General features: G+C 37.6%; 1 protein-coding gene across 2 annotated transcripts; it reads left to right on the forward strand.

The window, feature by feature from the left end:
- Nucleotides 1-318: 318 nt before the first annotated feature.
- Nucleotides 319-27751, forward strand: pafah1b1b (platelet-activating factor acetylhydrolase 1b, regulatory subunit 1b). 2 transcript variants are annotated; one of them, XM_067375539.1, is made up of 11 exons: nucleotides 319-477; nucleotides 8943-9180; nucleotides 19981-20065; nucleotides 20157-20231; nucleotides 20369-20575; nucleotides 22083-22251; nucleotides 22852-22954; nucleotides 23200-23428; nucleotides 23539-23640; nucleotides 25312-25468; nucleotides 25587-27751. In XM_067375539.1, exons 2-11 carry the CDS (start codon nucleotides 9149-9151, stop codon nucleotides 25658-25660), a joined length of 1233 nt encoding a protein of 410 aa, XP_067231640.1. In that variant the 5' UTR covers nucleotides 319-477; nucleotides 8943-9148; the 3' UTR covers nucleotides 25661-27751. The 2 variants fall into 2 exon arrangements, with proteins under 2 accessions (XP_067231640.1, XP_067231641.1); XM_067375540.1 differs by having other exon boundaries at nucleotides 323-477; nucleotides 9067-9180.
- Nucleotides 27752-27755: the final 4 nt, after the last annotated feature.

Genomic DNA, 27755 nt, shown 5'->3' on the forward strand with positions numbered 1-27755 from the left:
TTTAGGTGAAAAATTAGTTTAGTAAGGAAAATCCCCAGGTACTTGATACAGTCTTTTACGGGTATCAATGGTTGTTTAGAGTCATAAAGACAAAACAGTTCACACTTTTATACATTTAAATAGGATGAGGCTTCAGAGAAGGATTTTAAAAAATCCAAAAACATTATAATAGCATCTGAATTAATATCTTCTGAATAATCAATGAAATCAAAAATAAAATGCGGTTCATCCTCAGTGTCAGCTGAAGGTTATGATGTAAGTGACCGCTGTGATCCTCAAGGCGGGCGCGGCCCCGGCTGCACCGTGCGCGTGCCCATCATCAGTAGACGGTTATGCGGTGCAGAAATCAAGGAGGAGAAACAGCGCTGACTGAGCCGGAAAATCGGAAGTGACTTTCAGCAGAGACATATCTCATTCGTTTTTAGTTTTTTTACTTGGCTGTGTGATCTGGCAGATGAAAACCGTTCATATAAGAAGGTAAGGATAATTAATATTCGTTGCTGGCTGCTCTATGGTGAAAGTGAGTCGGTTGATCTGTGTATGTGGCTGCGAAATTTGCGCCGCCTGCTTTCCTGACTCAAAATGGCGGACAGGCCGTTAGAGCAAAATAAGGGTGGGAATATCAGAGAGCAATGTAAACTAACGCCGGCAATGTCATAACTTGCATACAAACGAAAATACAGAAACAATACTTGAATTTAATCTGCACTTAATTAAATTAAGCCTCTTACCTGACGGGAAATTTGTGACAGCCGGCCTTTAGTGCTTTGACCCATAGCTAGTTCATGTTAGCATTATCTCAGCAACAATTTCACAGAATAAGTTATAACAGCTAGTGTCATTTGCATTTTTGTGTATCAAAACATCATTCGCACTAAAATGGCTTCATAAAGCCCTTAAAGTTTAATTTTAAATGGCTGGTGTGGTGGGTGATGTTTGGGATTGGGTGTGACTATGATGGTTGAAGGCCGGAGATTCATCACGTCGATGCCGGTGCATAACTGTACGGTTCGCTGCTGTTTTAATAATATACTGTTCAGTCTGTCAACAAGGGTGTGTATGATATGTAATTAATAGTCGATCCGTTCATGATTATAGTCGGCAAGCAAATTGTCAACGTTGACTGTCTGTCTGCCATCATGTTTTGATTCGGTGTTCAAGACGGAATGTTTTTTTAGAACAATATTATAAACTAGAATGTACATTAAGCAATAATCTTATGTTACTGGGAGCCCTCTTAATGTTGAGCAGACATTAATATATTTGGTCTAAATCAGCACCAGCTCAAGAATCATGACATGTAGAGGTGTGAGCGCTTGCCTTGCCCTTACTTGATATATGTACGCACACTTAGATTATTCAGCTGTCATCACTCTCTCTTACCACGTGGGTGTTGCCTTGCTGTTGCTAATGATTATTATTTATCCGGCCTAATTCATTTAGGCTACTTGGCCTGAGCTTGCCTTACATCTGACGTCATTCAGTGTGACGTCTTCCTTGCAATTAAATTGTTTTTTTTTGTTTGTTTTTTTTTCTTTCCGTTTTTATATTTAACATTGAAAATGACACACAATTCTTGATAGGATTTTGTGGATAAATATGGGTTATAGGCCTTTTCCATGAATGCATTCAATATATTCCAGTATGTTTGGAATGCTTGTAAATTAACACAAATCTTTCCCTTTTTTATGTTCAGACCAATGATGGAAAAAACTCTTTTAGACACATGAAAAACCAGAGATATGCTTATGAAATCAGAAATACAGCAGTGTAATATGCTATTTGCTTATCGAGATGCTGATGCACTCTATTTGTATTTTTTTTTTTTTTTTTTTTTTTATTAACATTCTTATGATTATCTCTAGAATTGATTAGATATGACTAGTTAGAATTATATTTAATAAACACAAAAATTGAATTTAAATTGATGCAATAAAAGACAAAAACAAGGGCAGTGGTGTGCAACTTTTCATTTCTAAAACCCACGTCACAGAAGAAACAAAGTCAAAGAGTCAAACATGAGCACTACGAATTCTTAGTTTATGTAACAGAAGCATCATTCTACAGGCCTTTTTTTTTCCTTTTCCTTTTTTGTGCAGTGTGATGGAATGGAAAAGATCTAGGCCTATGTGTAATAAAATTCCCTTATATTGATGGCATGCAAATGTTTGTGTTAGTCTGAACAGACAAATTAACAGACATTCATTCAAATTAAAGTGTTTGTTGCACAGAACATTAGTCTTGGTGTGAGTTCATGGGGCTGTGTGGCTTTGATCCTCTAATTTGGGTCACTGACTATGTTAACATGCTCATCAAATTCAACAAAGGTCTGTATTCGGGTTACAGTCATGTTCCAGATATGATGTTTATGCATATTACAGGCATCGGAATATTCTTTTTATAAATGGTTGTCATATACCGATCTACACATGTGCTGTTATTTCCCAGGAGAATCGGGATGGTGCTATTGGTTAAAGAGTATGCTCAGTTATTAGTTTTATTTAAACTTTTTCACATTAATTTAATTAGGTTTAACACTTGTCACCTTCAAAAAGGCCTGCCAGCACTGCCACAAAATGGAAATGGCCGGTCAATCATTACTAAACAAATGCAGTTGTGTGCTGGTAACTTGGCAGCAAAAGAGGAGTGAGTGGATGAAAGTTTGCAGCAAAGAGAGAGAGCTGTGATGATAGAGTTAATAGATGCAGAATAGCGAGAGAATTTTAGAATGTTAATTGAAATATTGCCAAATTCCAATTAATATTAGACTATTGAGGGGCATGTAAACATATTCACGCATGATTGAATTACCTGTGACACAATTACGAGGTTGTACATTAAACACCATTGCTATATAAAAAAGCATTGTGCATCGTAGCTTTGTTGGTGCATTTAAATTTTATTCTAACACCTCTAATATCATACTTTTATACTGCTCGTCCTCTGACTTCACAAGACTTAAGGGCATATCTGGTAAACATATAGCCAATCCTCAATTTCTTGTGAGTTGGTGTTTCTGGATTGAATTTGAGTTAAATTAGTCACTGACTAGGGCAGCATGATATTGGAAAAAGACACTGCAATTAGGGATTGGCATTTTTCAAAAATATTGAATTAGAATAGTGGCTCATTTATAAAAAAAAGAAAAAAAAAAGAAATTCAAATATTCGTTCATTTAAATGACGTTAAACAAGAAAGACGTTATTTTTTTTATTCATATTTTGTAACCATTTCTGAACAAGCTTACAATTAGGCATTATACACATCAAGCTAACGTCTTATCTTACGGTTTTCTTTTAGTTCAAAGCATTAAACAATATGTGTAAACAAAAAATATTAAAAAAAACAAAAGCATTTAAGCTCAAGCAGCGTGAATGGGAAAAACGCTAATAAAGCAGACAGCGCCAGTTATCATACAGAACGTACATATACACTCGAGTCAGCATAATGGTTATTGTGTTTATATCGTTTCACATGTTCATGTTGAGAAAAACAATAATATCCACATGCTCGAGTGAGAACGCGCTGCGCTGACAGATGTTGCAGAGACACAAAGATAACGGTGTGCTGAGCGAAGTTTCTAGCACCGCTTTGTTTTCTGTTCGTAAATATGTCTCCCTCTTAAAAGCAGTTTGTCTCGATCATTTTGCTATCTGATAAGGTATCTTCTCGGCTCACTTGGGGTATGCTTACCTGTCATGAATGCAGTGATGGACAGCTGTCTTTCCTCATTCAGCGGCTGTTTTGATTTCATGGGCTTTCTCATGGCTTTCTAAATTCGGTTTCATTATTTAATTTGATCAAAATTAATTCCATTTTGTAAGATCATTTTCACCTAAGTAATTCCAAACTTCGCGAGGCAGATGAAAACATTATGTGATAATAGCTAGTGAATAAACATTTGCAGGAATTTCCCGCATTATAAGCGCAAAACTTACAACAATACCCACGATCCTGCGCTGAAATTCGAGCCCTGAATGATATGCATTTGTTTTCATTCTCAATTAAGTTCACTTAAGACATAAGGGACTGTGTTCACGAGGATACTTGGCATTTTGACATAATTCTTCATGTATGTGTCCATTCAAGCACAAAAAGACAAGAAAGAGAACTGTGCGCACAGAAAACAGCAAGTGAGTTCCGAATTGAGTTCCCTTTCGCATCTTCTTATTACTTAAATGCTTTAAACTCACTTGAATGTTTAAACTGAAAGGATTTAAAAATTATAAATTTTCATTCTATGATGATTAAACTTTGCAATTAATCCACAAATAAATCAAATGTGTTGCGAACCATGTACGGATCACACATCTATTATGATCCCCACTTAGTTGACGTCGCACACCCTGTAATATAATTATTGTGGATGCCACAATATGTCGATGCTAAATCAATATATCATGCCACTGACCCACTTCATGCATTTTGTTGCTCTGTCACAGACAGCCTCATTTAATGAAAAATTTACAACACCTTTTCATGTTTGATTTGCCTCAAGCAGCTACTCTAAACCAGAACTTTTCCACTCAACTGTACCAGGTGCTCAAACATGGTATCATCCCAGGCGGTTTATGCTGTTGGGAAGTTCTATGCTGTTGGAAGGTTTACTTTTTCTCAAAATAATTTTTTGGAGCAAGAAATCAGTATGTGGATGTTCACAAGCGCAGTGCTGAAAAGGGGCGGGGCTAAATATGGTCTATAAGCCTGCGTATAATTGCTGCCAAACTAGGTGAGCGGTCTTGTGGTTATATGATTAGCCAACTAGTACACACACAGATATCTGCCTTGTCCAGTACCCACACTTGCGTTCTTGGCGTTCTTGGTAAGTGCACAAGACTGTCCCATGTTTTAAAAGTGCCAAAGTGAAGTGCCTTTAATGCCAAGTTTACACTACATGATTTTAAGCCCGATTTGCAAGTTAACAAGCTTGCTGACAGGTCGGGCTGTAATCGGGGAAAATCAGCGAGTGATCAGCACTCGCCAGTCTTTATGTGTGAACTACTCAACGACGCATCAAAGAGGCTTGCTTACACGTCGCCGACATCTCACTGATGCCAGACAAATATCTAGCATGCTAAATATCTGGAGCTGTTGGCCGACTCGACATCCTGTGGTGTCACATGTCGTGATGAGCTACAGCCAATGAAATATACACTAATGTCTATGGAAGCAGCAAAAACAATCCATTCAAATATAATTTGCCCACATTTATTCATATCAGATACACATTGTGTAAGTAACTATAAAGCTCACTCACTCTATTTTTCTCCCAGTTCACCGGCCTCATGTATTTCGGGACAAATGGATGAATTCACGTTGAGTTTTTAAATGACAAAACACTCACTTGCACATATTTGAGAATTGGAATATCAGATAGTTGATGACATGGTGAGAAAAGCAATATATCTGTCATACACCTCGGCCAGCCAGCCACACTGTGTCACGTGACAAGCATGACGTGTCGTCATGGAAACAGTAAAGGGAAACAATTCTTAAATAAGTCACTTGTATTGTTTTGAATGGGAGAAAGTGTAACGCGCAATATGGCGGAATAAGTCCCGCCTTCTAAATAAGAGCCAATCGCCGACTGGTAAAGTCATTGCGTCACTTCAGCGACATTAGAATCACCGGTTTCTATAGAAACAGTCAGACACGTGCCTCCGAAGAGACGTGCATTTAGGTCTGCGCATGCGCATTAGCTTGATCCAGCCTGAAAAATAGTTTTTTTTTGTCATGATTCGAGTGTTTAGAAACTAAATTTATGAGCCAGTTGTTGTTAGATTTCATTGGTGATTTCAAATTTGAAAATTTAATCGTAAGGTTGGCAAACCGTTTTGGAGAATTTTGTTTCCCCATTCAAAGAGATTACATGATACCCAGGATGCCCGAGAGGCATTTCAAAGATGGCTGCCGAGTTAAATGACTTGTCTTAAAGGGACTTTGCATTAACTCTGGGAGGTCAGCCAGAATGTTTTAAACTTATGTGTGAAAGGAGTATTTTAATTTTAATTAAATTTAATTCAAAATTTAATCTAATTTCCTCCCAACATCCCTGTTGTTGGGTGACAGTTGTCGTCAGCTCGTGTAGTGTGTAACCTCCTGTTGCAGATCATTTACGTAGTGTGAACACCACAATGACTTCAAGACTCCACAGCAAGTCATGTAGTTACTCTGAACAGCACAGCGATCTGCTGACGTTTAAAGTATTGTAGTGTAAACTTGGCTTTACGCACACTAAACCCACACTATCTCAAATACCACTTCGGAGCAGTATTCGAGGCTAATTGTATCCCATCATGCGTTATGTTCAGGAACTCTCGTGCCCTGAAATCGCAAGATGTCAATGAAAACATTAAATTCAAAGTTAAATTAATTAGATATTACATATTGGTAGTAAAACATAGTGTTGCACATTTCATTGGTGCAAAGATGAGCAGGCTGTGTAATTTGTACAACATTTGCAACTGCTTCTTATCACTTAATTAAAGCACCACAATTTTAATATTGTGTCTTCTGTTAGTTACATAGTGAACAGACATTTAAAAGTTTATTTTAAAATGCATAGTATTGAAAATAATAATAATAAAAAAGAAAACTCTGTGTGTCCCATCAGGTAATTAAGTTCTATAAACACTTGCAGTCTTCATGCCCTCTTGAACGCTTGGGTCAAATGCAGAAAATACGTCATGCAAGTAGACAAGTGCAAAGACTGCAAGTGTGGGTATTTGGACAGGGCAATCATCTTGTCTATGAACAGCCATTGCAGTTCAGAGGGTTTATAAAGATGTACTGTATGGTACCACCTTATTTTGTTTCAAATTTGCCTTTGTGCCTTACTATAGCATTGGCGTGCCCAGACATGTTTTTGAAAAAATCATTATATTATAGTGTGAAAACATAAAACAGTCTCAGAGTTGGTCTAGACACAGTCTCGCCAAATCCTGATTTCTATGTGAGTCAAGCTGTCGTTATTGGAACCCTATTTGCAGCCCCATGTTTTGGGACGTGTAATCTTATATGGCCAACACCCTGTGTACAGATGTCTAATAGGTTGCATTTGTATTGCATTTATATTTGGGCTTTCCGTAGGTCCTTCAGTTCATTGTTTCGTAGTTTAGAAATGATAGCTGTTGTTGAGTTTAATTTCATAGAAGGAGCATTCTAATGACAGCTTGCTTTTCCTTTTCAAAAACATACTGACCTTTACACTGTGTAATGCAGGGAAGTTAAGATGAAGTATTTCCCCTGCTTGGGACATGATTTGTAACTCTAAATTAGTTTAAGGGGGAAGTAATAGCTTCACACAAGTATCCAATAATAATACAAGTAGAGCTGCACAATTTATCACATTGCAATCAAAATATCAATATGTGTGGCTTAGTGTGTTAGTTTGAATGTGCTGCATGCTTCAAAGTGAATGAGCAACGCTGTGTTCTGTCCTCACTCAGCTACACATACTCCAAGCACACGTGGTGTGGGACTCGTGATAGTGTTTTCAGCAGCCTCACAGTAGTTTGCTATATTTTACTGCTCCACATGAAACGTTGGTTAACTTTTTGTCCACCTTTCATTTTGTGGTGACATGCAGTGAGAACACAAAGTGCTCTGTTAACTTTATTTTTGCGTTCATGTTATTCTAAACGAGATTAAACTATAGTGAGCTACACAAAAGACTTAATGTGATAGTTCACCCAAAAAAGAAAACTCTGAATGTTACTCACACTCATGTTGTTCCAATCTCATGAGACTTTAGTTCATTTTCAAAACACAAATGAAGAATTTTTTTAATATTCTCTCATCCTTTTTGTCCATAAGTCCACGAAACCAAAACATTTACACATTAAAAAGTACAAAAAGACATCCATATTAATCAAGCTGTTTAATAAAAATCTTCTGAAGAGACACAATTGTTTTATATTAGGGGTGTACGATATGATTGTGATCTTATATCACAATATGAGTAATTTTATTTCACGAAAACAATATACTAAACAATGGTTATTTTTGCTTTAAGGTTTTTATATCACAATTTTTGATATATGAAAAACATCAAGCATTAAAATGAGAACTATATAAATACTACTACATAATTGAGCTCTCTTTTTGTCTTTGTGTGCTCAAATGGTTTAAAATCTCTGGAATTTTTAAAATGACAGGACCTAAAACATGTTCAAATGATAAACTTTCATTATATGATGGTCAAACTTTGCAATAATCAGAGAATCACCTGCATTTTGAACCGTGATGTCTGGTCCGTACGGATTAACTATCCCTATACTAGACATCGTACATCCTGCACATCATGTGACTATCGCGGATGCAATTATCGCAATTTTGATGCTAAAATATATCGTGCAGCCCTAACACATATTTGTCTTTTCCAAGTCCAAAATGTAGCCACATGTCTGGATGTCTCATCTGCTTTCCGAAGGCCAGATTGGACATTTTTCACCTGCGTCAAGCTATTTTAGTTTGCACCATACAGATTAGAGTGGATATTTGCAGGCCGTCAAAACCTACTGAAAGGATTACAAAGTCTTGTCTCAGTCCCCAACACCCCACTATTAGTCTGGACGTCTGTTTTATTGGACCACCATCCCCTCAGGATTAGCAGAGGGGATTTACGCCATGCCACCTCCAGCACTTCCAGTCTGGTTGTCATTGAGGGACTGAATGTTACTGTGGATGTTTGGGAGGGCTGTGATACTTTATTGTGAGCGCACATGGCCAGAATGGGAGATACAAATTTGATTTAAGTTAGAGAGTGAGTAAGAATGCTAATGGATGAATTATGGCTCTTTTATTGTGTTTGTAAAAGTTTTTTTTTTCTAGCTGAATGGCTCAAGTCAAGGCCATAATTATTTCCACTTTACCTTTATCTTGTATGAACTGCTTTAATGTTTCTTGTTCTAATTAATCTCTTTCACCTCATTTCTCCCTAGATGGCAAGTGGACCAAATCGCTGTTAGTTCCAGCAGGTCATCCGTTTTGCCGTAGTCTGGTGTGTCACTGGAGGAAGCCTCCAAACCACAAGTGAAGTTGTTGAGATTGTGTCTCATCCCACAGTTCGTCCTGCTGAGGAGCTGCTCGGGACTGTTCGCCAGCTCCCTACTTGGGGCAGAGACAGCGCCCCTACCCTCCTGCCACAATGGTGCTGTCACAGAGGCAACGAGATGAACTGTGAGTCCATATTCTCATCCAATCAAAACATGCAGCTCTGGATCTCAATCACATTAATAGGCTGTCACTTACCATATTTTTCAGAAAATAAGTCGCACCTGACTATCCTGAGTATTTGCAACGTGGAAGTTAGCTATTTTCTGTGAATGTGCAAGACTTCCGATTCATTACCTGCTACAAGTTGATAACTAGAATAACAACAAAATGCAGTAAACTGTAAAACTATATGTGCCACAGATCAGTGTGTTTGATTATGACAATTAGGGCTGTGAAGGTAGGCATGACAACCGCGTCAACGCGGTGGTGAAGTTGCCACTGTGGTTGTGGAGTGTCACCGACAGTAGTGTGACATCATATATAATATTTTTATACATCTCAGAGATCGCGTTTACCGTAAATTTTCCATAATTGATGGAATTTTTTTAGCAGTGACGGAAAAAATCTGCAGCCTGTCCGTCATTTTGACAGATTATGTAGCTTGTAACTGTAAGTCCCACCACTGTACAGTAGGTGGTGAGTGCGCTCCAGTGTGGCAGCAGAGCGCGAGTTCAGTCTCCAGAATAAAATGAAAATGATGCACTTGATTACACACAGACGAACACCCTAGTTTAAGTAAATTGTATAATAATAAAGTTACTTATGCTTACTTACATAATTAAGTTTTGTTATTTTTCTTGCTGACTATAAGTTTATGGTCAACGAATGGCTTTTCTGAGGTATAATGTTACGTGACATTGTTTGCAACACTGATGACTGACGTGATACAGATTTCGGTAAGCAACTGTATCTTTCAACATATTTTTTATTTTCATTCATGTTTATTTAATTCTGTACAGTAATAAAGAGGAAAGGATGATCGCATTCACTCACAATCCATGACAAGTGTTCAAGATAACTGAAAAGTGACGCAGTATTTGATCAACTTTCTTTTCATAATATAAATATAGCCTATGCCTATTTTATCCAGTAAGTTCGTGAATAAAAATTAAAATGTAGACAAAATCAGAAGCTATTAAATGTCTTATCATTAAAATATAAAAATTAAAATGACAGGTAATTATTGATTTTGGTGGATTGATGTTTTTTTTTTAGGATCTTGTCCATCAAAATGACGGTGAAACGCAAGTCTAACGCAACCTCTAATATATATAAAAAAATATATATATATATAATATATATATATATAATATATAATATATATATATATATAATATAATATAATATAATATAATGAACGCGATATTGCGTAGCTTGTCAGTGAACTACGGCTCTGTCTATTAAATGCTGCTCCATTTGAAAGCAGGTGATGGCGATTTAGTGGTAATCAGGGAACCGGCTTTACTGACGAAATGCGCGTGACAATCGCATGCGATATATCGCCCAGCCCTAGTTTGCAATTTCAAGCAGCATTGCGGACTTTTTTTTTTCTTTTTTTTTGTACAGATAAAATAACTTACAATTTACAAATGACTGTGTCTGCTCTCATCTTAAAAATTAGGTGAATAAGTTGCACTTGGTTAGAATTGCATTGTAATTGCAGAAAAAACAATTAAGTAGCATTGGTGTATCCATCTTGTTTTTAACTTGAGCAGACATAGCAACAGCACTATACAAATAAACATGGCCTTAATATATAATAATAATATAAAACATACTTAATATATACACAGACGAGAGCCGACTCACCTATAGTTACTTTGACAGTTTTCTGCATCCCTCCGCCACCCCGCTCCTCACTCGGCTGGGGATACGGGGAGAACTTGGGGTTTGGGCTAAATTCCTAGCTCAGAGCCCTCCATCCCCTTGGAAAGCACACCAAATACACTTAGTATATACATATTTTTTTGTAAGTGTGAACTCATGAAAACCACTGCCACAGGTAATCAGACAATATTTATTTATTTATTTGTTAAAGATTTATTTTTGGCGTCTCATCATAGATTCAAATCTATAAATCAAAATGTATTGCATTTATAAAGAAAAGGTTCAGCACCTAAGGCTCTATCGCTATTGTCTCAATGGTGTAGGCTACGGTGTCTTTGGGTGAATTAGGACTGTTTGTGATTTGGTCTTAGGGATTTAGGAGTCCTCTTGAATACTCCTAACATTTCACAGATTTAGGAGTTAGTTTTGCTCTTAGAGCAAAAATGTAGGACTCCCAAAATTAGGACTGACATGGGTAGCGTTTCCCAAAAGCATCGTAAGCCTAAGTTGATCATAGCTCTCAATGGAGCTACGATCAACTTAAGCTTACAATGCTTTTGGGAAACGCAGCCATGGCCATTATTTTTAAGAGTTTCTACTTTTAGCGTTAAGATGTTTTGTGAATACGGCCCCAGACTTATATACCAGAAAATACAGTGAGTGGCTATTTGATTTTGATTTTGCTTAAATATCAACATGTGATCAAATAAAATTAGTGAAACCTGATATCAAGTGCAGTTCATTGCACTGTTGAAGAGCATGGCTGCCTGCGCCTCAGGGAGCTTCCTGCGACAGCTAGTTAGCTTTAATATTTCATAAAGCCTCATGACTGAGGAGTGGAGGAGGGGTTCATAACTGCGTGACTATCCTTGTGCATCCTCCACGCTTCATGTAACACCAGGGGTCTTTGGGTAATCTTGGGTGCACCGGAAATCTGAATTTCCCCATTCACTGAGTGATGGTGAGATATAGGTGAAAGAGCAGTTCAGTCAAAAATTTGAGCACATTTGGATATTGTGTCCTTGTTTGGAAGGAAAGTTATTTCTGGGCTCTTGTACTGCTGAAGCCTTTAAGCCAAAGCCACATTACTCACATACATCAAAGACTTAACCAGTTGAGGCCAATGATTAGACTGCAACAGCTCGACTTCCGGTATAGCCATGAAGGAGTGAGGTATAAGGAAGAAGGGCTCCCGACCTACATTGTTAAACTAAGCCTGTTATACGCCATATAGTGTCAGTCATTATTGGTTTATTTATTTAGAACATTGCTGGATGAATTATGAGTAACTCTAAGCAGAAGCAAGTCCACCCTTCAGCTCCACCGACCACGAGAGCTACTGTTAGCATTGCTGGTAAGCTGGCAGTCATGGTCGCTGCTTCAAATATTGAAAAACAGGCCACGACAGAAACTTTTGAATCGGTCTCCATGGACCAGTTGATTTCTGAATTAACTAAACAGCGTATTAGTATCAGGGAAGACATTTCTGTCTTGATTCAGGAATCTTTCGGCCCTTTACAAAGCTCTGTAAATGCGCTAAGCGAGACCGTGGATGGATTTCAAAGCCGTTTGGCCGCGACGGAATCCGTGGTTGGGGAGGACTTTGAAAAGTTGGTAGCGGCCAAAAATTGTATAAAAACCTTGCAAACACAGAACACATCTCTCCTTGACCGCATTGAAGTTTTGGAGAATAGATTGCGAAGGGCTAACCTGAGGATTGTGAACATTCCGGAAGGGAGCGAATATGGTCAAGATCCCGTTGTCTTCGTTGCTGAGATGTTGCTAGAGATGATGGGCATGGAGGTCTTTGACAAGCCACCAGCACTTGAAAGAGCGCATCGATCACCCGGTCAAAACAGTTCTACGATCAATGAATAAATGTTTAGATTTGCCTGGCACTTTTTATGCTCAGAGACTGCCTTTTGAGCAAAGGACTTTTCAAACTTGAAAAAAGGACTTTTCAACTTTTCAAACTTGACCTTTGTTTTTTTTTTTTTTTTTTTTTAAAAAGTTAGAACTTAAAAAAAAAAAAATAATGCAAAAGCTCACTTAATAATCACTACTGTACTTTTTTCTTCTTCAAAGTGTGTAATTTCTGCTGACAACAAATGAGGGGTTTCTAGGGGTGTGTAATATTGACCAAAAAAATATATAATATAATATAATATAATATAATATAATATAATATAATATAATATAATATAATATAATATAATATAATATAATATATTACCTATTTATTACCTATAGAGTAATATAGCATCCTTCATTTGTCCAAAAAGTCTTCGGTTTTATAAGATTTATGAAAGACATGCGCTGTACTGAGTCTTTCCGAAAACAGCTGAGCTCCTGGAGGCGTGCCATGGGCGAAGCTAAAGAGTGATGAGCACGCGCAGTTTTTGTGTAGAGATCGTCTGCAAGCTATCGATGGTCAGCTAAACAAATGTATTTAAACACTTAATACACCATCGCATTATCCCTGGATAACTTTTGAATCACTATAATGATTATAGGGTATAATGAATTTATGAATTCACTACGCTGGTGTTGTTTACATTATATGCACTTAGGAGCCTATTGCCAACAAAACAGACATTTGATGCAGTATTACCAGAGATTGTATGTTATAGGGAGATGAGAGGGTCTGTATCTCTTACCATTGGAGAAAGCGTAACGGCTAACTTAATCACGTGCGGCACCTCTCAGCCTATTGTGTAATGGCAGTGGCATCAGTGTCCGCCATTCAAAACTCCATACGCCATAGCCGGAGCCTTAGCATTAGTGCTTTTTTGGCTAAAGGTTGCAGACTTGCCTTCCAGTAGCTTTTACACAACATCTGTTGTTGTATCTGTTAAACAGTAATGCAGCACATTTGCTGTTGGTAATGCCGTAAATAAGTCCTATCTGTCGCAACATTCACTAGTCTGCTTTCTCTTAAAACATTTTTTTTTTATCAAGCTAGTTCTCATATAGTTCCCAACGAAAGTATTGTTTAGTGTAAAATGTGCTGAAGATTAGCAAACAGGCTGTCGTTAGCTAATGATTAGCTATTTCCCCACAAAAGCTGTTTAATCAGCATAGTGAAGCCTCTCATCCATTGACATCCATTCAAAAAACAACCTCTGGTCTTCTTCCCTGCATACCGCCAGAGGCGGAGCGTTAGCATTAGCCATTACGTTTTTTTGGCTAAAGGTTGCAGGCTTACCTTCCAGTGGCTTTGGTATTACTCGCCACCTGTGGTTCCGACTCATGACTGGGATCATTATGGCTGTGACCGCTCTATCTTTCAATTTCAAATGATCTGTAAATCCAGTGTTGAACTGGCCCTTATTTATAAAACCATTTGCACCGATCCTGAGGGCTCAAGCAGCCACAGAGAAACACAAGATATTCCCCGACTATCACACACAACTTTATCCTTATTTTGATAGTTAATTTAAGGCAGTTTCTATTGATTATTTTAATGACAAATATCAACAGCTAGGGCTGGACGATTAATAGAAAAGTAATCAAAACCGAAATTTAGAACCTCTAATAATTAATTTTACCATGTCGGTTATTTAGTTTTTTTTTATCCTGTTAATACTTCCCATTTAAAAACATACTAGCCACGTGACTCTGCCCTGTCCAGTCAACACGCAGGTGAATGCAGAGTCAACACACAGACACGGCGCTTGACTTCACTAAACTTTGTCAGTTGTATGTTTTAAGGTTATCCAGTTTAGACATTCAAGCGATTTAGACGATCGATGTGTATTATTATATCAAGCTACCGTGCTTGCGCAGCTGCAGTGTAGCATGAAGACTCATACAAACAGTAATGTTAGCTGCACAAAACGTGAAGATCGCGTGCAGAGAGTAGCAGAAACTAGTTGTCAGCGCTGTCCTGTGATTTATCACTAAAGTAGCTTAGAAACTCTAAAGTTATTAATGGCATACATTTTTCTACTTTTGAAGTAACTATTTCAACCCACAGCTTCACAATTAATAGAGAGACGGTATGACTAATTCACACATTGAATCGCTCTCATTATGTACTGGTACTGTGCTAATTTATCTTTCTGATTTACAACGAGCAGAAATCTGTAAGAAATGTTATGAACCATAGATAAAATAACTGCTGAAAGTGAGCTATGTCATGTCAGAGCACTCTTTTATTAGGAAAAAAAATATCCTACCTTTTAATAGTCAAGTAAATTTACAGTACAAACAGAAACAAAATAATCGTTCATTAATCGTAATCGAAGTAAAATGTTCAATTAATTGGTTTTGATTTTAGGCCATAATGGTCCCGCCCTATCAAGAGCACATCAGTGTAATGCGTGAGCACAAATCTCTCAGCTCCACTGTTCACTTAATGCTGGGTTCTTTGGGAAGCAAGTTTATCTTTCCCTCACAACCAAAAACACTTCTTTGGTGACATTGTTGATTTCGTAGTCTAAAAACAAAGTGACAGATCTTTCTCAAACAAGTCCTGTGCAGGTCTGCCAATGACTTCCGTAACCCGAATGAAGCACGATGATGGGCGTGCTCTTGCTCTCTTGCTCTGGTCGATGTGTGCACGCGCAGTCTTCCGGAAGAAGTGCCCGTAAAAGGAATTCTGCCCTTTATTACATAATGCTCATAGGGTCATGCTTAAAAAAAAAACTGTAAGAAATCTGAAGAGTATTATTGGCACAGTTTTTTTTTTTTTTTTTAACTTTGGCCATGTTTAGCATGAGAATCCAGCTCTTTAACAGTGTAAATAAGTCAGAATGCATGAAATGGCATTAGTCCCCCCCCTTAACATTTCCATTAAGGAGTGATAATTTTCCCTCCTAAATTAATTTCCAGGTTCATTTTTTACTACAGGCGGGGGAAAAAATGTAATTCACGTATGAATGATTATATCTACTACCGATTTAGAAATTTAAAAATAATTTCAAAATCACTTTTCAAACTGTTTGTTAATAACTGTCATCGGAACAAAAAAGTGCAATTCAACTACAAGAGCAGCACCGTATACAAACAGTTTAGATAGCTGCTGCCATAGTTGTGCGCTATCTGCCAGCAGATAGTGTTGACAAATCGAATATGAGTGTTCACATGCTTTCTATGTGAACACTGCCGTTTGTTAGCATTGGCACTGAAAATTACACATTTTGCATTGTAGCAGATGCAAAGTAGATGGTAGAAGATAGTGGATGTATTAAGAAACGTAATGCCTGGTTAATTTGGCTATTTTTATGTGAAAATTGTCATCAGGTGGCTTTGAATCCAGTTTTTGCTTTGGGTTACTGGACTGCTTGTGTTCTGTTCACAGACCTGCCAACATGTACGCATTTTGCGTAGCGGGTACGCATTTTGACCTCAAAGTACGCTGGTACGAAAAACCTGGTGACTCCTCTGTGCACGCATAGTACTCAAATCCAGCAAAAGAGCTGGAATCATAGCGCTGGGGTCATTTCCCCAAATAGCAAGCGGGGATGATTGACAAATGTGTATGGCCTATCAATAAAAAAAGACTGCAAATCGACAGCAACACAAAATCCCGCGCTCGATCCCTCCTTCCACTCCCGCATCTGACAGTGACTGAATTCTCAAGCGAGGACAGTAGGCCTACAGTAGTCACGGTCCTTATAACTCCTTCAGGTAAATGGGTATAAAATGCTCAAGTAATGTTGAACAACAAATCTAAATAAAGTTGAAATCGCTGATTATGAAAATGTTGTGATGTGTGACTGACTGACAAGCACGAGTCTGGAGAAACAGGCGTTTATTTATTTATTCTCAGTGTTCAGAAACGTATAGCCTACATGTGTTGCGTTATTGTGTTAATACTAACTAAAGTACCTAATTATGTTACATAGCCTACTTATTTTGTATGAAAACTAGCACATTAGTTACGTATGCATTTAAAATTACCGTTGTTTCAGAGCTGCGCGAACAAGCTTTTCCCCTTCGTTATATGTCGTACAAACTTCTCTTTGATACTCTTGAATACTTGATTCGTTTTGCTCTTATGGGTCCTGTCTATTCATTCGTCAACAGTTTTCTATAAATATATTTGTATTGGCTAACCTTTATTCAGCGAATGCTTGTCTTGTTTATAATTCAAAGACAGCACATTACAAATAGAAACCCTTTTTTTCTGTGGGATTTAGTATCATATTTGGATATTGGAATAATGAATTAAGTATTTTAAACGAATCACATGTAAAATCAATGTTTACTGTTTTCTAAGGGTTTCTTAATTGTAGACTAGTTTTCATTACAAAACCTGTATAAACGACTCGACTGTCAGGTTAGTTGTATGTAAATACAACCTACTTGAAATTGCAAACAAAAAATTTTAGTCTATTAAATATATGAATGTGATTCACTTGTGGTTGTCATTTTGTATAAGAACACATTATGCGATGCAATATTAATCATGAATTTAAAAAATGCTTTGGAGCAGGTGTAGTGAAATTTTTAATTGTTAAAATAACTTTAAGACAAAATTAGATTAACGAAGATGGGTGTGTGCTTTGTGTATTGTATTCTCAAAAATGTAAATTATATGACGACCCCTAATTTAAAAAAAAAAAAGAAAAAAAAAAGTGTTTTGTCCCGTCACACTGGTTCTTGAAAAATTTTTCCAAGGTTGGCAAGTCTGTGTTCAGTTTCCTTCAGAGAAGTCACTAAGTCTAGTCTCGAGGTGCTGACATCACTATCTAATTTTAACCCACTGGTCAGCTCATGAAATATTCACCCTCATCTGAAGAGGTGAAACGCTCATTTACATAATGAAGCACAAGAAGAGAAAAGGAGAGCCTGTGTATGTGTCGAGAAACGGAGTGAAAGTGCTCTGTCTTCCATTTTGGCATTTCCTGCTGTGTCATTTGAGACTTTTTCCATCCTCAGTGGCAGGTGTCTATGACAACCAGGGCACTGTGTTTTGGTTACTTCCCTACTCTGTTTTTTCCCAGTCTCCATTCATTAAGAGATGGAAGTGCACTCTTTATAACAATGTAGTTCAGACACAATTATTGCAAATCATCAAATCAGCAAGGAAAGTGATAACAATGGCAAGTAAACTGTTTGTGATTATGATACTGGGAAAATAGAAAATATCTACAAAGAAAAAAAAGTTAAATAAAGATACCAATACTGTGAATGATACAAGGAATTTTTTTTAGCCTCTACTTTCGAAACGGTTATTTGGTCGACAGTACGGTGTTCCCTGTTGTATGAAAATGGGTCCCAAATCTTTTCTCCCCCAAGCAAGCACATTTTTAAATTCTTCTTTTAATAGTGTTAATTGGTAGCTGGTCTGGTCAAAATAAAATTCCTTATTTACTTGTTGTTGTTTGTATATTAAATTCTATGTATATAAAAGCAGATTAAATTATGCATTCGAATGCTGTCCAGTGAATCTTGAGTCCTGTTGCATGAAGCTAGTTGAACAAACTAGTTTCAGAGTAGGTTTATTGTTGACAAATCTATATGAATCCAACCTGGTTTAATATAAAGGCCATCTGAACTGAAGCGATGCGTTTGTGTAAGAAAAATGTCCATATTTATCAAGTTATAAATTAAAATATTGAGCTTCCGCCATATCGCCTTCTGTATTCAATTTACGGAAAAAAAAAAGAAAAATTTTCGTAAGTTGAATATGGAAGGCATAGTACGTATCGCAGGGGTGTCTAAACTGCAGCCCGGGGATGAATTTTAAGCGGCCTGCAGCTTGTCTATTAAAGTATATTATAAAATATTATGTGTGGCCCGCCATGCATAATTTACAAATCATGCAGTTTCACAATGTCAACACAAGGCGGCAGTACTAGATTTTAAGCAAGGGAAACATTAACGGACCAAAAGCGGAACAAAACAGCGCTACTTGTGTGCACTGCATGACTCACAAGCTCACAAATGTGTTTACTTGCTGAGTGTCTCGATCACATGACCACTAAACAGCCGGCGAGAAGTGTTCAAGTTCAGAATAGAGGTCTCAGGTACAAGCTGATTTAATTCAGTTTAAGGCCAGTTGAAACAGCGCTGACTTAACAACACTAATGGGCAAATCAGGAGAAACATTGAGCCGAAGCCGATCCAGTTAGAATATTTTTCAACCAACAATTCACCAACATTTATCATGGATTTACTGTGGTAACACTAACTGTAACCGTGGTATATTGTCAGAAATGTAGGTTAATATCTTATTTTATTTCATTTTTAATGTAGACTTGTATTAAATGCCAATTAGTCCACATTACAGGCTATTTTTGACATAAACTTGCAGTTTTGTGCATTTGTAATTATATTAAATGTGCCCTAGAATCAAAAACTGAATTTACCTTGGCATAGTTGAATAACAAGAGTTCAGTACATGAAAAAGACATACAGTGAGTCTCAAACTCCATTGTTTCCTCCTTATGTAAATCTCATTTGTTTAAAAGACCTCCGAAAAACAGGCGAATCTCAACATAACACCGACTGTTACGTAACAGTCGGGATCATTAATATGTACGATCCCAATATTTGCATATGCCAGCCCATGTTCAAGGCATTACACAAAGGCAGTATTAAAATGAAAATGCCGGCTCCGTCTGGATGAAACGCCTATACGATACAAAATTTTTGCGTATACAGCTAAACTCGTCTCCGTGTGGACGTGCCCTCAGAGCTGATTGGTCAAGTTTTGGTCTGCGATTTATAACCCTGAATAAAACCTGCTCTAGAGCAGGTTAGCCATGTAGCGTAACTTACCATGACAATGAAATCCGCTAAAAAAATCAATCCACTTTCTTGTGCCTGAAAAACCAGAGTTTGCTCAAACTAATCTCAAACCTTGCTGGGTAGCAACTGAAACCGGCTTCATGCAACAGCCCAATGATGTTCCTAGCAACATTTGCATGGTTCTGTAGTTATGTGATCTGCTACATATTAGAATCTCTATGTCACTGCTAATGTGATTAAATCCAGTCTGATTATTGATCATTTACCATACATGCATTAAATTTAAATTGAATTCAGTGATGATCACACACTGATACTGTCTGGGAGTTTTTAAAAGGGTTTAATTGCATGATCGCACATCTATTTGTCTAATAAAGTCCCTTCTTTGCCTTTCAGAAATCGAGCGATAGCAGATTATCTGAGATCTAATGGCTATGAAGAGGCATATTCTGTTTTTAAGAAGGAGGCAGAGTTGGATATGGTAGTAACACATTTTCACTATAAGCTTTAAAATAAAACAGTCCCATTTGATATGTTAGTGTAAGTGACATTCTCACTTATAATTATTTCAGAATGAAGAGTTGGACAAGAAGTATGCAGGCCTTTTGGAAAAGAAATGGACTTCAGTCATCAGATTACAAAAAAAGGTCAGTATAGTATATCATTTCTTTTTCCAGTAAAAAACATTATTTTATATATAAAATTAATATTTCTAAAATTGCCCAGATGTCTGTTTTCTAAAATATACACCCTTGTAACCCCAGTTTTTCTTGTTTTTTGTTAGGTTATGGAGTTGGAGTCTAAACTGAATGAAGCTAAGGAGGAGATCACTTTAGGAGGCCCCGTGGCACAGAAACGAGACCCCAAAGAGTGGATCCCACGCCCGCCTGAGAAGTACGCCCTCAGCGGTCACAGAAGCCCTGTCACACGAGTCATCTTCCACCCTGTGTTTAGCCTCATGGTCTCTGCCTCAGAGGACGCGACTATAAAGGTTTTATTTTTTATTTTTATGCATCAGATATTTTGACTTTGATAAGTTGTACAAGGATGTATGCATATGCTATATTTTCAGTTTTCAAATCCATCTGCTCTCATTCTTTTCTGCTGAGTCACTGACTATCTCCATGGAGAAATCGTGATGCTCTGGTTTCCCAGGGCAACGGTGCAGTGAGTGGTTCTCTGGACACCAGGCAGTGCAGTTATAAACGTTCTTAGTCTGCTTTTCTTTATTCGTTTCTTTGTGCCTTTTCCCATGTCAAGACATCTATAGATCACTAATAAATATCACAACTAGAATGCTAGACATTTTGCATCTTTTTTTTTTTTTCATAGATCTGCTCAATGTTCTTTGTCGTCTAACCTGCTGCTATTTGCAAGTCTTATTTGTAGTTGAAGCAGTTTTTCTGTGCAGGATTTAAAACCTGCTAATATTAATCTTTGGTACTGTACTTTTAACATTCTAGTTTGGCACACTTGTGTGAAATAGACCTTGACAACTACTTGGTTATACTAGTTGTCCAAAAAAGTAGTTGACAAGTCCGTGTTAATACTTATGTATATAATGCTGTGCAGTTTGGTGTTTCTGGGAAATTTTCCTGCATTGCATTAAGACCGTGTGAGCAGTGCAGCTTGCATTGTCATGAATGATGCAAAAAGTCATGTCCTGACCAATATGGTTCACTTATGTACATTCATTGTTCTTTTTATCATTCCATATACACAATCATTTGAACGTTTGGGATCAGATTTTTTTTTATTTTTTTTAAGAAATTAATACTTTTATTTAGCAAGGACACATTAAATTGATCAAAAGTAAAGGTTAACTCTTCTACATTTTTACAAAAAATTCACAAAATATTAGGCAGCATAACCATTTTCAGCATTGATAACAATAAATAGTTCTTAAGCAGCAAATCAGCATATTAGAATGATTTCAGAAGGATCATGTAATACTGAAGCTTTGCAATCACAGGAATATATTACATTTTAAAATACATTAAAATAGAAAAGTTATTTTGAATTAATAATTATAATTAACAATAATACTTGTTTTTACTGTGTTTTTGATCAAATAATTGCAGCCTTGGTGAGTATAAGAATCTTCTTTCAGAAACATTGAAAAGTATTTCCGACCCCAAATGTTTGAATGGTAGTGTAGTATTTTATTTAGAAAAACAGATTGGAAACATGCTTTCCATAGTAGTAATCATATCAGTTATCGAACATCAGTTAATTTAATAATTCAGTTATACTGAATATTTATTCTATATGTTGTAATATATTTATAGTATGTTGTTTATTATTTATTATAATTTTTATTTTATTGGGTTTTGTCCAGGATTGTATTGGTGTAGTTTGATTCTAAAAATTATTTCTATGTGCTGTTCTGGTGTGTTTGTTTTACTCAAGCTGCACAAACTGTTTTTGAAATTGTGTAACAGTATTTTAAATCACTTTGAATAAAGTGTGTATGTTTGTCCCATTCTATTGTTGTGCAGGTTTGGGACTATGAGGCTGGGGATTTCGAGCGGACCCTGAAGGGTCACACTGATTCAGTGCAGGACATCTCCTTTGACCAGACTGGAAAGCTGCTGGCTTCTTGCTCCGCGGACATGACCATCAAACTCTGGGACTTCCAGGGCTTTGAGTGCATCAAGACCATGCATGGTACACATTTCCTGCATTTGCTACCACATAATTACCATTATTCAAATCTACTGTTTGGTGGAGGAACTTCCTTGAATGGCCTTTGACCAATATAGGCTTAACTATTAGTGGGCTGGAGATTCCTCTCTCTGGACACTGACGGCATGGTGCGGTTCGGTACGGATCACTTTTTGGCACTTATAACGATCAGTCAATAATCCCACCCACTTTGAAGCAGTACTAAAATGCAGAGGAAAAGCAAACTGAAAGTAAATCAGCCGTGCTGAACCGAACCGAGGCGAGCCAAGTCGTTCCACGCATTGGAAAACTGCCATGAGACTCAGTCAGGACCTGTTGGTCTGGGGGGAGGGGTAAAGGTTTGTTTGGGGGCAGGATTAACCAGGCTGACAGCTTTAATTTCTCACTCAGATAACAAAGGTGCCTGTTTTAATCATATGCTGTAAATCCTGTCCTTTACATTGGTCAGTAACTTACCTTTAGAATTAAGATTCAAATAATTTTTCCTGAACGCAGGATGTCAAAAATCCAGTTGCTTGAAACTAACTGTAACTAAGCTGTTCCTCATACCTTATATTGCATTCAACTTCCTCCAATCCTCAGGACATGATCACAATGTGTCGTCAGTTGCCATCATGCCCAACGGGGATCACATAGTGTCTGCTTCCAGGGATAAGACCATGAAAATGTGGGAAGTGGCCACTGGGTGAGTAATAATGAAGCACATTGTGTGGATAATTGTTTTTAATATTGTACTTTTCACAGATTTCAGTGAGTCACATGTTAAGCTCTGAATAACTTTTAGTTATTGCCTCAAGAAATGGTTATGGAAATTTCTTTTTAATGAAAAAACAAGTAATTATATAATTTGTCATTTTTTTCAAAGCAGGACAAAACATTCTGGAAGTATGTGAGTGTGAATGTATAATGATTCTCTCTGTCTTGCCTCAGTTACTGTGTGAAGACGTTCACGGGTCACAGGGAGTGGGTGCGTATGGTCCGGCCCAATCAAGACGGCACACTGTTGGCTAGCTGCTCTAATGACCAGACGGTGCGCGTGTGGGTGGTGGCCACCAAAGAGTGCAAGGCGGAGCTGCGGGAGCATGAGCATGTGGTGGAGTGCATCTCCTGGGCCCCTGAGAGCGCACACCCTACCATATCTGAGGCTACAGGCTCTGAGGTACATTGTGTTCATTGATGGGAGATTTTACTGCCTCTTTTCCCCTTTTCTTCATCATGAAAGACATTGTATTCTGTTACTAATTTGTCATGTTAACTCTCTTCTTGCAGAACAAGAAGAGTGGAAAGCCTGGTCCATTCCTGTTATCTGGATCCAGAGACAAGACCATTAAAATGTGGGACATAAGTACTGGCATGTGCCTTATGACACTGGTGAGTAGAACTCAGCATATATTGCATAAATTTCATAACAGCATACATTTCTCTCTAAAGGAAAACAGTAGTTAATTAATAAATAATTAAAATGTCTCCTTGCTATTTTTTTCCCAACACATTCATAATTATTACTTTTGCTGGTGCTTTGCGGTAAGCTTTAAGCAAGCTTTTAATAAATTAAAAGCTCATTATGGTGTAGCATTCCCCCAGTATATATTTAAGTAATTAAATTAAAGGTGCCCAAGGATGCTTTTTCACAAGATGTAATATAAGTCTAAGGTGTCTCCTGAATGTGTCTGTGAAATTTCAGCTCAAAATACCCCATAGATTTTTTTTTATAAATTTTTTTAACTGCCTATTTTGGGGCATCATTAACTATACACTGATTTTGGCAGCGCCGCCCCTTTAAATGGCGTGCTCCCTGCCACACGAGCTCTCGACTATATTACAGTGCATTTACAAAGTTCACACAGCTAATATAACCTTCAAATGGATCTTTACAAGATGTTCGTCATGCATACTGTATGCATGCTTCGAATTATGCGAGTAAAGTATTTATTTTGATGTTTACGTTTGATTCTGTATGAGTTTGAGGCTGTGATCTGTGGCTAACGGCTAATGCTACACTGTTGGAGTGATTTATAAAGAATGAAGTTGTGTTTATGAATTATACAGACTGCAAGTGTTTAAAAATGAAAATAGCGACGGCTCTTGTCTCCATGAATACAATAAGAAACGATGGTAACTTTAACCACATTTAACAGTACATTAGCAACATGCTAATGAAACATTTAGAAAGACAATTTACAAATATCACAAAAAATATCATACTATTATGGATTATGTCAGTTATTATTGCTCCATCTGCCATTTTTCGCTGTTGTTACGTAACAGTCGGTGTTGTGTTGAGATCCGCTTGTTTTCCGGAAGTCTTTTAAACAAATGAGATTTATATAAGGAGGAGGAAGCAATGGGGTTTGAAACTCGATGTATGTCTTTTCCATGTACTGAACTCTTGATTCTAGGGCACCTTTAATATATATGTGTGATTTAGTCAACTAATGGCTTAAATGAACGACTACTACTCGACTAGAAAAAACTTTAGTCTGGGGAAGCCCTAATTCCTGATTGTCTGTGAAAATTCACAGAACAGTGGTAAATGCAACTGCACCTTCTGTCATAATTTTGGGATAAAAAGTTGATGTGTTTAAGTCATAATTATAAATAATGTAATGTTGTAATTATTTAATGTAATAATTTTTACTGTATCTTAGTATAAAATTATTTTTGACTTGTCTTTGTCATAATAATGATTTACCAAAGCAGGACATTTTATAGTTGCATGAAATTAAAAGTTGTAGCTGATTGATTGTGCTTATTTCTCATGCTGGAAATGGGAATTTGCATTGCATAGTGGGGTGCAGCAAATGTGTTCTTGGTAGTTTACGTTGGACTATTTTCTATCAGTGTGCATATCATAATGTACTAATGCTCTGTGTTTGATTGATTTTTTTTTTTTTTTTTTGAGGAAATATTAGCAATCTTTTTCAAATACACATTGAAGTGACTTTTACTGTTTATTGGATCTACTGCATCATGTGGCAAATTCTGAGCTTTTGCTCACAGTTTCTTGTTTTTCATTCATCTTTTACTTTTCTCGCCTCTCAGGTAGGCCATGATAACTGGGTGCGTGGAGTGCTGTTCCATCCGGGTGGGAGATTTGTAGTGAGCTGTGCCGATGACAAGACCCTTCGTATCTGGGACTATAAGAACAAGCGCTGCATGAAGACCCTGTGTGCCCATGAACACTTTGTTACCTCTCTGGGTAAGCCAAGCAGATAGCGTTACCCATCTTTGAAACAAGATGGTGACATTTGGACTTGTTACTCTATTTTATCAGTGCAATATTCATCCATTAATTCAACTTCATCTTTCTTCCACAGATTTCCACAAGACTTCTCCTTACGTGGTGACAGGAAGTGTAGATCAAACGGTCAAAGTGTGGGAATGTCGCTGAACACCATAGGATCTGCCCCTTCCCTTTCCCCCCAGCACCACCACTTTGGCCACTCCCACACCTGCTCTTCAGGATGCACTCATTACTATGGTTACCACCTCATCCAGCTCTCTTCTAATTACTATTGTCCTTTTATGTAAATTACTCTGGATGTAGTTTGAGCTTATTAAATGTTACACAAGACACTCACAAGGAGAAAAAAAAATTAGTAAAAAGTAAAACAAGTATTCTTGCATGGTGAATCCAAAACTTGTATACTGTAAATTTTTTGCTTCTCATCATCTAAAGAACCGTAGGGATGCAGAGCACAGGTGCTGCTCTCGCCTCAAGCGTTTATCAACAGAAGGCAGAATGATGCTGTTTGGGGAATTCAGGATACAGGGCACTCAAAACCGTTTCCGTTCTGTCGGACGTTTTTACGTTTTCTTTCCTTTGACGTTTGTCGCATTCTGCTTTACAGAAAAGAAAGACTTAACATTTAAACTGACTGAAGACGAACAGTTTAACATGTCTGTTCTGGGGGTCTGCAATGTATTTTAACCGTATGAACGTCTGGATGCGCAGTTCTCCCCTCTACAAGATGATTTGTGTTTGACATTCGTCACTTTAAGAAGTGCTAAATAGTAGGATACAACTTCAGTTCACATTATTGAACCATTCTCATTCAAAGCTCATCCATGAAGTCCTTTTCCATTTTAAAAACAGGTTTATTGAAGCAGTTTAGGCATGCTATCCTGTTGGATAAGGAGTGCGGGGAAACACAATAAGAGAAGAGGAATCACTTTTATAAGGACATGGATCAGTAAAGTGCACTTGTCCCTGGAGGCAATAGTGTTTCACGCAGAGTTTACTTTTTTGTTTTGGGTGTTTTTGTACAGAAAATATAATTCTGACACCCTCCATTGCCACATCTTGGTAATGGAGGACCTTGATATACTTTATTTACCGATAGAGGGCAAGTGAAGTGCCATTTTACTCATTCTTAATTGCGCACATTCTCCATTTTCAGGACTATGGGACAAAACGCTTCACACAAATGCAGCTACATCTCATTCACGTTCTGATTTAGCACCTTTCCCAGCTTTCACTCTGACCGCCCACGTTCTGCCTCGCTATTCTCAGAAATGACTTAATTTGTTCAAAGGTTTCATTAACCCCTCCTCGTGAAACCCTCAACATCATTGATATAGCGCTTTCATTGCTTCGTCATTCTGCTGCTTGCCTGCACCATTCGCTTGTGCGCATTTGTAAAGAGTGCAGGAGACGTCGCCCGTACAGGCTTTTTGACGTACTCCGTGGTACTGCTCAGTCACCGTGTGCCGATGAGCAATCTATTCAGTCTCTTTTGAATCGGGGAGGTTTTTGGCATTGCGGAGGAAGATATCTGGACCTTGTGGAGTTTGAGGACAACACCTCCATGGTAGATCGACGTGCAATATCTATAGGCTGCTCTCTGTGTTAACTATTAAGGTGTGTGTGTGTTTTCTATGAACACATTTATAGGAAGATGGCCTCCTGATCAGTTTAATGGGGCAGACAGACAAAGAGTCCGACAGGAGCAAGTTTAAAATGTTCTCCTACATGGCAACAATTAGCATCTTATAAGACTACATCCCTGGTGAGTAGTTTGCTGTGCTTGCTGGTCCGCAGCGTACTGTTTTGAACAGTAGAGTCATGTATGCCCAAACACTGCCATCCCAAAGCTGTGTATGTAGAATCTATGGGTGTGTGTGTGTGTGTGTGTGTGGATGTCACTTCCTGTCTGTGAGCACACGGCGGACTCTGACTCCAGCTATTCGCTTTCTCTGCCTTGTTAATGTACTGAGAATCCCCAATATCGAGGACTTCATTCTGCTTTTTGTGGTCTCACACACACTCATGCACTCACATAAATAAATAATTGTCCATCAGTATATCTTGATGTCATTGTTTGCAACATAATTAAAATAATAAAATATCTGTAAATATAAATCAACCCATCTGTTGTTTTTTTTCTCATACAGTTGATGCCAAAATATTTTTTTTTTTATACTGGAATGCAACATTTCTTGCAAAACAGGTTGGCAGGTGGAATTCAATATTATTTAATATTTGA

The sequence above is a fragment of the Chanodichthys erythropterus genome, chromosome 22, assembly GCF_024489055.1.
Source record: "Chanodichthys erythropterus isolate Z2021 chromosome 22, ASM2448905v1, whole genome shotgun sequence".
Lineage (NCBI taxonomy): Eukaryota > Metazoa > Chordata > Actinopteri > Cypriniformes > Xenocyprididae > Chanodichthys > Chanodichthys erythropterus.